General features: G+C 37.4%; 1 protein-coding gene across 24 annotated transcripts in view; it reads left to right on the forward strand.

Annotated features, from left to right (window-relative positions):
* Positions 1–11,706, forward strand: part of Dlg1 (discs large MAGUK scaffold protein 1) — a 201,151-nt gene that overhangs the window by 118,479 nt on the left and 70,966 nt on the right. For all 24 annotated transcript variants that reach the window (XM_021185184.2, XM_021185188.2, XM_029470491.1 and 21 more), the window contains 4 exons: positions 4,702–4,752; positions 6,787–6,911; positions 8,414–8,583; positions 10,193–10,329. In XM_021185184.2, coding sequence (XP_021040843.1) covers positions 4,702–4,752; positions 6,787–6,911; positions 8,414–8,583; positions 10,193–10,329 — 483 coding nt within the window. The remainder of the gene's footprint in view (positions 1–4,701; positions 4,753–6,786; positions 6,912–8,413; positions 8,584–10,192; positions 10,330–11,706) is intronic.

The following is an 11,706-nucleotide window of genomic DNA, read 5'->3' on the forward strand; positions in this document are numbered from 1 at the left end:
CATTTGTGTTCTCTGAGGGTCTGTATGACATCTGCCCAGGATCTTCTAGCTTTCATAGTCTCTGGTGAGAAGTCAGGTGTAATTCTGATAGGTCTGCCTTTATATGTTACTTGATCTTTTTCCCTTACTGCTTTTAATATTCTTTCTTTGTTTTGTGCATTTGGTGTTTTGATTATTATGTGACAGGAGGAATTTCTTTTCTGGTCCAGTCTAGTTGGAGTTCTGTAGGCTTCTTATATGTATGTTTATGGGTGTCTCTTTCTTTAGGTTAGGGAAGTTTTCTTCTATAATTTTGTTGAAGATATTTACTGGCCCTTTAAGTTGGGAATCTTTACTCTCTCTTCTTTACCTATTATCCGTAGGTTTGGTCTTCTCATTGTGTCCTGGATTTCCTGGATGTTTTGGGTTAGGAGCTTTTTGCAATTTGCATTTTCTTTGACTCTTATGTCAATGTTTTCTATGGTATCTTCTCCCCTGAGATTTTCTCTTCTATCTCTTGTATTCTGCTGGTGGTGCTTGCATCTATGACTCCTGATCTCTTTCCTAGGTTTTCTATCTCCAGAGTTGTCTCCCTTTGTGATTTCTTTATTGTTTCTATTTCCACTTTTAGATCCTGGTTGGTTTTGTTCAATTCCTTCACCTGTTTGTTTATGTTTTCCTGTAATTCTTTAAGTGATTTTTGTGTTTCCCCTTTAAGGGCTTCTACCTGTTTACCTGTATTCTCTCATTTCTTTAAGAGGGTTATTTATGTTTTTCTGAAGTCCTCTTTCATCTTCATGAGATGTGATTTTAAATCAGTCTTGCTTTTCTGGTGTGTTGCAGTGACCAGAGCTTGCTGTGGTGGGAGAACTGGGTTCTGATAATAGTGTCTGGATTTGGTGTCTGCATGTGAGATGGATCCCTGGGCAGTCCCTGTAATCCAGATATCTGCAGATATGGATGTCTGTTGTTTCTTGACTTATTTCCCTGATTTGAGCTTTCACTACTGTATTTAGTAGAAGTTCTAAAACCACACATCCTTATTTATTCTTCTTGGAGGTAAGCTTTCAGTTTTTCAATACGGCATAATAAACTCAATTTTAATTACAGACTGACACAGCCTCACTGGCACTGAACTTCACTATCTATCCATCATTTTATGTCCTTAAAAAGGAAAAATTATGCTGGTGAGATGACTTGTGGGTAAAGGTTTGTGTCTCCAAGCCTAAGGGCCTGAGTGAGTCCCCAGGACTGCACAGTAGAAGGCGAGAACCAGCTCCCCACAGGTTGTCCTCTGACCTCCATCACACACACACTAAATGTAAGACTTTAAAAATAAAATAGTAAAAATACTAATGTAAGGCAAAAGGACCCCAAAAATGTAGATTTCTACAGGTTTCATTAAAGAGGTAAAAGGTGAATTTGTTGAAATCACTCTCATCTTTTCTGTCATAATTTTCTCTCCAAACAAATCCTAAATGCTAGAAAAAAATTCATTCAGTTGAGATTTAATAAATTTCTTACATGATAGTCTTCAGTTTTTCCATATGTAGTATAGTTGATAGTTATAAGTATTTAAAATGAACTTTTGCTTTTTGGTTTTTATAAATATTTTATGTTTTTGTTTAAATCCAGGTATGGGGATATGGGGCTGCTTTGCAGCAGCTGTAATTTGCCTCATGCTCTAGCCAGAGAGGTGATTTGCTAGCTATAGAAGGTTTTTGTGATTTTGTGACATTTGGAATTCTGGGAACTTTTCAGAGGTTTATATATAAATGCTAGGGCCCTGAGAGGGGAGGGTCTGGTTGGATTGAGTTTCATGCTCAAGGAAGAAACAAAAGGAAAGAAATGAAATTCAAGGAACTCCTCCCTAGAGTCCTCCTCTCTCCTAGCGAGCAGAGGGAGTAAGATTGGGGTAAAGGACGGGAAAGAGAAGCGCCCACAGAGTAGCAGCCATCAGCTACCAACTCAGAGTCAATATCTAGGGAAACTGTTAAGCAAACGCTTTAGCGTTCATTTTTATTTAGTTACATTAATTTTTCATTAGGAAGAACTTTTGCTTTTCTTTACATTTTAATTTTAGATTTTTGGCTTGTAATATATGCTTTGAGGCTTAGTTACTCAGATTATGCAATATGAACCATGAATTATGAATATTGGTGCATAAGATCTTGAATGTCAATATATTACTATATGGAAAGATACTATTAAATTGAACCTAAGCTGTAGCATATTAATAAATTAAGCATCTTTGTTAGCTTCCTTTGGCCAAGTCTACACTTTTAACATAATAAGCTTTGTCTTGTTTGATTTTATTAGTGCTTTTCTAGTTAGAAAATTTAAGTTTGTGTCAGTGAAGGATTGAGTATATGTGCTAAATGTTTTGTGTCTTTTTAGGGCCAGTATGTACCAGTATCAAAAAGTATATAATTTTTTAATTTATCAGGATGTAAACAGTAACTACTTGAGTAACTACTTATGGATCCAAAAGTTACAATGACAAAAGTATGAAATGCCTAGCAGTCAGTCATCTAAAAAGAAAACAGAGTTTACAGTAGAAGACTGTATCTGAGTTCAGTGCCACCTAAAATGCACCATTCACTGTAGTTCGTGGAATTTATCTTTAGGATGCAAGGGAAATACAGCAGATATTCCTACCACAATAACACTGAGGCTTGTGATCAATAGCCATTGAACATCCTAACCATAGATGAATCTTTCATTTCTAAATTCAGCCCTTCACAACATATGCAACCAGTTATCTCCATGTCTTCTCTCTTCTCTCACTCTTTTTCCTCCCCGTCCCTTTCATCTGTGAATGATACTATGTCAGGTATATAGATGAGTCTGGAGAATATGAACAGCTCCATGAAAATTCTACACATGGTTATGGGAGAGGAATTGTAGGCTTTCTCTTTTCTTCCTCCTCCTCATGTCTCTTAAGTAGATATGGATTTCAAATGTCCTCAAAAAACATGAGCTCCTTTCTGGACAGACCTGGACTAAATTTATATATAATGAAGAGAACAAAGAGCTTAAGTTTTTTGAGGGATGAAGGGAGTAGGGGGTCTTTGTTGTTTTGTTTCACTGTCGTTGTATAATAAACCACACTAAAAGCTAGTAACTCTTTTTTAAACTTATGTATTTATTTTATGTATACAAGTACACTGTGGCTCTCTTCAGACACACCAGAAGAGGGCATCTGATCCCATTACAGATGGTTGTGAGCCACCATGTGGATGCTGGGAATTGAACTCAGGACCTCTGGAAGAGCAGTCAGTGCTCTTAACCTCCGAGCCCTCTCTCCCACTCCACTGGTATCACTTTTTTAAAAACAGTAATTTATTATTTCTCATAAATCTCACAGGCTAATAACAGGTTAATACTAGATGACAAGAGTTTTGGGTGAGTTAGTGGTAAAAACTAGAAAGTCAAAATTTGCCTCACAAGCTTGAATGGCAGGTGGTGCTGTCTACTTGGTTAAGAATGAGGCTAAGACTAAGGGCTAAGTACCTTGGTTTTCCTTCATTTGGGTCTGGTCATGAGCACTTTGAGTTTCCTCAAATTTTATCTGCTAAGTTGGAAGGCAAAGCCAAGAACTGCAAGTACATAAGACTCAGAACCACCCAGCATCATTGCTTAGTTAAGGGCAGCCACAGGACTTACCTGACTCTTAGAGGAGGGAAGGTAGACTCGTCATTCCTTGGTGTTAGATTTAGGGACACTGCAAGAGTAAGTGGGAAGGAAGATAGGGGTCATCTTCAGAAATAAAACTCTCACCATATCTTTTGACCTATATTGAGCATATTGCCTAGACCCTATTGCTAGAAATGGTAATGCAAGGGTTTAAACCTAGGTTAAGCTCATTTCCCTGGAAATCAGCTTAGTGTGGCAATGCCTCTAAAGAGACTAGAGAATAGACTGAACCTCTTTGATGTGTCTTAGATGGGAGCAGGTGGCACAGAACCTTAGCTGTAAGGCCACAGATTGTAGTTTTAGGCAAGGGGAAGTTCTGAAAGTTTTGGAAGAAGTGTGTTAACAGCCCGGACTTTTAAAAGATTAGTCTGAATTAGTTTAAAATGTAAAACATTTGAGGTAATGGATAACACTAATCTAAGTTTGATTGGTTAGATGGCATTCATTTGCAGTGTTCCAGAAGACATTTACAAATGGCCTGAATCAGTAGTAACAATGAGAATAAAGAAGTGATAGTTTTTCAAAAGTTAAAATATTTAACTTAGGAAGAGCTGACAGCTGATTGGCTATGTGGATCAAGACAAGAAAGACGGGGTTGTAAGCCATTGGTTAGCAGTCAAGAGCTATCTGCTCTTCCATAAGATCTAGGTTCAATCCCCGGTACCCAGCTGGCAGAATGCGATCACTGAGATCCAGTGTCCTCTCTGGCCGCCTTGGACAGCTCGATGCATGTGGTGCATAGCCATATGTACAGCAAGACAGCTGCTGTACACACAAGTCATTAAAAATAGTCAAAGCTAAATGCACCCTTCGTATATTTGAAAGTCATGGTAGTAATTCTGTAGCATGGTCACATTTACACGCTTCCATTCCTTATCAGTCTTTTCTAAAGTCACTAAAATAGAGCTGTGCTTTTTAATCACCATCATGGTTAACAGCTTTTCATTAATAAATCATTTAGAATTATCTTGACATTTCAGAATTGTCATTCTGAATTTCTAAGCTACTTTTCTTTTTCCTCTGTAGGTTAATGGCACTGATGCAGATTATGAATATGAGGAAATCACACTTGAAAGGGTAAAAACTATTATCTTAATCTGTTACTTGAGCTTTTAAATATTTGTTTAATCATAGAATCCAAAGACGAAATGTCTTTCAAAACCAGAAAAATGAAAATTTTTTTTAAGTTCACAGGTCGTAAAATTAGCCATGGTATTTTTAGAATGTTTTTTTTTACTTCAATATCTTTTAAATTTTTGTAGATATACAGAAAAAGCATAAGGGTAATACAGAGAATTCTAGTTACAACTAATGGACCAGTGTATAACTGAAGTCTGTATTTCTTATTCCTTAGTTGTTAAGGTATTTTAATTTTTGTTGTTTTTCTGTCCAGGGTACCATCCACAAAACTACATTCCATATAGTTTTTTCTTCAGGGTACTCTAAACTGCTAAACTGCTATAGTTTGTCAAATTTGTCTCTTTAATTTTTCTGAGAAAGTAGCATGCTGTCTGGGTGGTAGCAGCCTTCTATCCCCAACACTCAGGAAGTGGTGGCAGGAGACCAGAGTTCGCTGCTGAATTCAGGGCAGCTTGAGCTCCATAAGACTGTCTCAGATTCACATGCACGCACGTGTACACACACACACACACACACACGTATATACATTGGTATAGAGGAAAGTGAAAGCATGTGTGTCTGTCTGTCTGTCTGTCTGTCTTATTTTAGAAACACTGCCCCTGTCTGGCAAAGCACTTCAGGGAATTAAATGTTCTACAAAGGCAGAATGTCTACGATGAAAACTAAAATCGTAGATAATTGTATTTTGTTGAGTTTGAAGCCAGAATGAATGCCCAGGAAAATAAGTAAGACTAAAAGGGTCTTTCCCACATGTAGCCATCTTCACAGTCTATGTAGCTTCAGGCACCCACTCAGGTTAGGCAGGTCCCTCAGTGACACTAGAGAAAGCTCAGTGCCAGTCTAGCTTCATATGCTGTCACGGGCACTGTATGACGCCTCTGATGGTTGACACCTCTGATGGTGGACTCACTCCTTTTAATCCTCTCCCAGTGCCTTTTAAGTTTCTTATATTTAGTTTTCAGACTATATATTTTTCACTGCTTAGAAAACTGAATACTTAAATTTCTTGGCAGCTTTCCACAATCTTTTAGTAGTGTTGAAATCCCACTTACTAATTTAATATGAAAAAAATTAATTACATTGGGATTTTGGGACAAATAGTGGGAAATTGGATTTTTAAGTTACTAAAAATGAATAGTTATATACCCACTTATTTGCATGTTGTAAAGCTACATGCAAAAAATAAATATTTTCTAAATATGAATAGTTATATACCCACTTATTTGAATTGTTGGGAAGCTACATACAGAAGATAAACATTTCTAAGTATATTTTCTTAGGTTAAAAATATTTCTCTTTATAGACTTATAATAGCAGTAAAACCTCTTTTTGTGTGCAAATATTAGAAGTTCAGTTTTCCTGTTTGTAAAATAAGCATAAAAGTAAGGTGGCAGTTGTCAAAGTTCGCTTGCCATCAGAAAAGCTCATTGACACAAGTTGTCAGATTGGACTTTAGGACTAAAAAATGCTATTAAGTAATCCAGTATATGGCATAATGACATCTGTTTCCCAGGCTCAGGAGGCCAAGGACAGGATTACATCATGGTTGAAGTGCTGTGGGCTACAGTTTCTCTAGCATATTAATTAATTAACTAATTAATTAAGCAAAAGATCACATGCTTTGTCTCTTGGGAGAGGTTTGCCCTATCAAACATGAAAGAGGTACATTTTAAAAGAAATTTGTAGTGTCACCTCTTCAGGTAGTGTAATTAACAAACAAATTACACAGACTTGGAAAGAACTTCAAACTAGGCTTCTGAAGAACTCGGTACATTTTCTTCAGCCTCACCTACTAAGCGATAATAAATACTTCTGAAGACATCTTTCCTTACAAAGAGCATGTATATTTGATAATAGAATCTTTCTTTTACCTGTGCATTTCCTTTTTATGATGTAATCCCTATCTCAGTGTAGTTTCTAGAGCCTAAATGCTTAGATCTTACTTTCTGGAATTTTCCCCTCTATCCTTAGGGAAATTCGGGTCTTGGTTTCAGCATTGCAGGAGGTACAGACAACCCACACATTGGAGATGACTCAAGTATTTTCATCACCAAAATTATCACAGGCGGAGCAGCTGCCCAGGATGGAAGATTGCGGTACGTCTTAAACTTAATGTTGTGATGTTGACAAAGACAAGGACTAATACAAAGAAGACATAGGATAGCAACTAAATGGAGGTAGATCCTCAGGCCACATTTAAATGACCAACTCTCAGATCATTTTGCTCTTTGTATTGATTCTGTCTTTAAGGAACTCAGGTTTATCTTAGGTATTATAGTACTGTGAATAATGCATTTTGATAGCTTAAATGTCTGTAACCAATTTTATAGATGTCGTGTCTTTGGTGTTTACAAATAAAGTCACAAAGTGAGTTCCAGGACAGCCAGGACTACACAGAGAAACCCTGTCTCGAAAAACAAAAAAAAAAAACAAAAAACAAAAAAAAAAACAAATAAAGTCACAAAGCTATCTTATTTTCTGTTTTGAGAACCATAACTTCCATAGGATTTCTACGGTGTTGTGTTTTGGGAACTCTCTCTCACAGTCTGTGAGCTGTTAAACCAACATCGTCTCATTTGAAGGTTTTTAGTGCTTTATGTGGCCCTTAGGGTTTTGAACAAATTTCTCAATGGTATGGCAGATCGTATATTAGTGACATTTGTCATAAAAATTAGGAACTGGACCATCCGTGAGTTTCCTTCCTAGTCTTGTGTTACTGTGCAACCTGTGTGACAATTAATACGGTTCTTGTTTCACTGAAGAACACACTCAAGAGTACTCGTCATTCCTTTACGTATATGGTATCTTTACAAAATTTAATTAGCTGTAGATAGACACTTGTCAGGATAAGTTTTAATACCTTAAATGTGTTTTGTTCTCCTTTCTGATAGCTTAAAATGGCCCCAATATTTTTTTCTAATGAAGTCCCATGCAGTCAGAGCCAGGACCAGAGCTAAGCTGAAAATATTGAGAATAGGAACAAAAAAGTTTTTTTTTAACTTATATCAAATTATGTTACTTATATAAAAAGGATTTGAATTAAATGATCTGATCTTTAAGTTCACATAAGTTTCAAGAAGTAAGTTTTTAGCTCTACACCTCAGGATTGAAAAAATAATTTTTTTCATCTTGGCCAAGACAATTAATTTCAGTTTGACACTGTCTTCTGAGCTAGCTAGCTTAACTGACTTAACGTGTTCTTGAACTTCTTAGTCTTAAACAGAGCTCTATCACTTATTTATAGCCTTGAGAGTATTATATTAAAATTCATTATGTCTCATTTTCTCCATGTCTAAAGTAGGTTAAAAAAAAATACTTGGTACAAGTTGTTTTAAGGATTAAAATACTAAGTACCTAGCATGTGGTTAATGTAAAATGTTTGCTAATTTTACCACATATCTTTATCTGTACATAAGAAATATACTAATATTTTTAAATAATATATTTTTCTTCTCTTTTGCTGGCTTTTGAGAAATGTATACATTGGAATTTAACCTGTAGCTTATTCATTTATACTTTCTAGAGTAAATAATTCTTTTATCAAAAAGAAAAATTAAAAATTGATAGTTAATATCTTATTATTTTACATTTTTATCAGGGTAAATGACTGTATACTGAGAGTAAATGAAGCAGACGTTCGTGATGTAACCCACAGTAAAGCAGTGGAGGCATTAAAAGAAGCTGGATCTATTGTGCGTTTGTATGTGAAAAGGCGGAAGCCAGCATCAGAAAAAATCATGGAAATAAAGCTCATTAAAGGTCCTAAAGGTACATAATACGAAATATGCATTAAACATTTTTATACTCTTAAGATTGTCATCCTGTTATCCTCTACAGAATCTGAGTTGGTTCATAGAACTTGCCTGTTATTTTCATTGCTCTTTTTCTCAAGTACAGTTTTACAGTGGCTATATTCCTACCAGGGTGGTGGCATTTGCAGCAGTCCTGTAGTAATTCCCATGTGCTCTTACAATTTTACTGTTATTTGTGTATACATTGAAGAGTATGCTCTCTGTGATGTGTGTATGTAGTGTTTGTGTGCATGCCATATGCACACCATGCATGCACTTGGGCAGGTAGCTTCCTCTGTCACTTTCTGTCCTTCCTTTTCAAACAGTCTCTCTTGCTGTTTGGTATCCTATCCTTGATACTTTTAAACAATAGGGAACAGAACCTCTGCTTGTGATTACATTTATTTGGTCGGGAAGGAGTGGTCTGCCATGGTGAGCATATGGAAATCAGGACAGTTTGCAAGAATTAGTTCTCTTTCTCTGTGGATCCCTAAAGTCAACCTAGGTTGTCAGGCTTGGTGGAAGGCACCTTTGCCAGTTGATCCTTCTTACCAGCCCTCTAATTTAGAATAGATTTGTTTGTGTCCATTTTAAGTGTCATTTTGTTAAGGACTCTTTTTTTTTTTTTCCTGCTAAGTTGGTTTGTTGTTGTTGTTGACTCTTACTAAACACTTGTCTCTTGAAATCATTTATAATGTTTATACCAACTTTTGACTATCTGTGAAGTACTCTAATAGAGTGTAGATCAGATTTTTTAAAAGGATAGAAAAGAGTATGTCATGGCACATACCTCTGTAGTGAGGACTGGGAAAGTGGTTTCTGAATTTGAAAACATTGATGGGGTAAGTAGAAATAGTAATTCTAGTTAGTACTTGGCTTCCTAGAAGAGGAGGATTCCAACAAAGAAAATGTGCAGAATTTGGTAATGAAACGGGATTTCAGAACTGCAGAAATTGTTATTTTATTTTAAACTGTCACTTCAAGACTATTGGAGAAAGGTATCCACATTTTAAAGCCTTATGGTTTACCTTGTACAAACAAAATTTTGATTTCTTCTCAGTCTTATGAAAAATATTAGAGTATTAGTAAGATGCATAGTTAGGTACGAAGTAGAAGTAAGGCATGAGTTTATGTTTCTGTTCATTCTCAAATCCTTTACAGAAAGACTTTAAGGAGAAACCCAAAGAAAAAGGAGTATTTGTATCTAGTAACATGCCTGCATTTATATAAAAATATAAGGTTTTAAAAATAATTTAGATCTATTTCATGTGTATGAGTGTTTTGCTTGCTTAAATGTCTGTACCACATGAGTACCAGGCAAGAAGGCGGCGTTAGATCCCCTGGAACTGGAGTTACAGATGGCTATGAGCTCTCATGTGGGTACTGGGAATCAACACCTCTGTAGGAGCCTCCAGTGTTCTTCACCACTGACCCCTCTCCACTCTCTAAACTTAAGATTTTAAAAGCAGAAAACTAAATAAATAATTTTCTCTGTGATGGAATGATCATTTCTAATTTTCATTCTTTTCCCTCTGGGCTTAAATTCACCTTATTGATGAGAATCTAAACAAGTGTATTCCAACCAGGTCTTGGGTTCAGCATTGCTGGAGGTGTTGGAAATCAGCACATTCCTGGTGATAACAGCATCTATGTAACCAAAATAATTGAAGGAGGTGCAGCACACAAGGATGGCAAGCTTCAGATTGGAGATAAGCTTCTAGCAGTGAGTACAAGCAGTGTTCTGAAAGTCATTCTGATGTCTGCTCTTCCATTCTGAAACCAACCCAGGCCGAGTGTGTGGTAGCCAGCCCTGTCAGATGCAGGGATCCAGGGTGTTGCTACCTTTTCCTTCAGCAGCCCTGTGCTCATCTTGATTCTTCCTCTGCCTCTCTGCTCATCCCGCTTTCCTAGTTAAAGAGTTGAAATCTTGAAGTGCACAGACTTGTTAAATCACAGTCTAAGTTTACAGTGCAGTGAGTGGTCATGTGTGACCCTCTTTTGTTTGAACTGAGCTATTTATTACATAAGGAAAATCAGTGAAGTCATTACTCATTCCCAAAACAAGAATAGCAAGAACTGTGTGTATTATTTTCTCTTTTCTTTTCAACAATTGTTTAAACGGGGTCTGGAGAGATGGCTCAGTGGTTGAGAGTGCTTATTGCTCTTACAGGACCCAGTTTGGAGTTTGATTCCACCTTCTCACCCTCATGAGCATCAGGCATGCTCATGTGCGCACACATGTACACAAACCATATAAAATAATAATAAAAATGTTTAGTCACATACATAAGTCTAAATTTCTTATTTGGAAACTCTGAGGCTGCTGGACTGTGTAGTTTCTTCATACTTTTTGCACTCCATATGGTGATACTGTAATGGATCCATACTCCTAGAGCAGAAACCCATTAATAAAAGATTTAACTTTGTGACTGTATCATCATTTATCCAGTGTCCATCAACAAATACCTTACTTAGTCATCATGCTCACTACAAAAATGAAACCCGAGGAAAAGTTAAGGTGCTGGTGAAGATAAGGTCCTGTGAAGCCTAGAAAGGGAAGAGAAAGCTAGACATGTCTCCTAGGGTTTCTGTTGCTGCATTGACACACCATGACCAAAAAGCAAGTTGGGGACCAAAGGGTTAATTCAGCTTATGACTCTACATTGCTGTTTATCACCAAAGGAACTCAAGCAGGACAGGAACCAGGAGGCAGGAACTGATGCAGAGGCCATAGAGAGGTGCTGCTTACTGGCTTGCTTAACATGGCTTGCTCAGCCTGCTTTCTTATAGAACCCAGGACTACCAGCCCAGGGATATCACCATCCACAATGGGCTGGGCCCTCCCCCATTGATCACTAATTAAGAAAATGCCCGCCAGGCAGTGGTGGCGCCCGCCAGGCAGTGGTGGCGCCCGCCAGGCAGTGGTGGCGCCCGCCAGGCAGTGGTGGCGCACACCTTTAATCCCAGCACTTGGGAGGCAGAGGTAGAGAGGTAGGAGGATTTCTGAATTCTATGCCAGCCTGGTCTACAGAGTAAGTTCCAGGACAGCCAGGGCTACACAAAGAAACCCTGTCTCTAAAAACCGGGAGGGAGGGAGGGA

This window comes from Mus caroli, chromosome 16 (assembly GCF_900094665.2).
Source record: "Mus caroli chromosome 16, CAROLI_EIJ_v1.1, whole genome shotgun sequence".
NCBI classification, from domain to species: domain Eukaryota; kingdom Metazoa; phylum Chordata; class Mammalia; order Rodentia; family Muridae; genus Mus; species Mus caroli.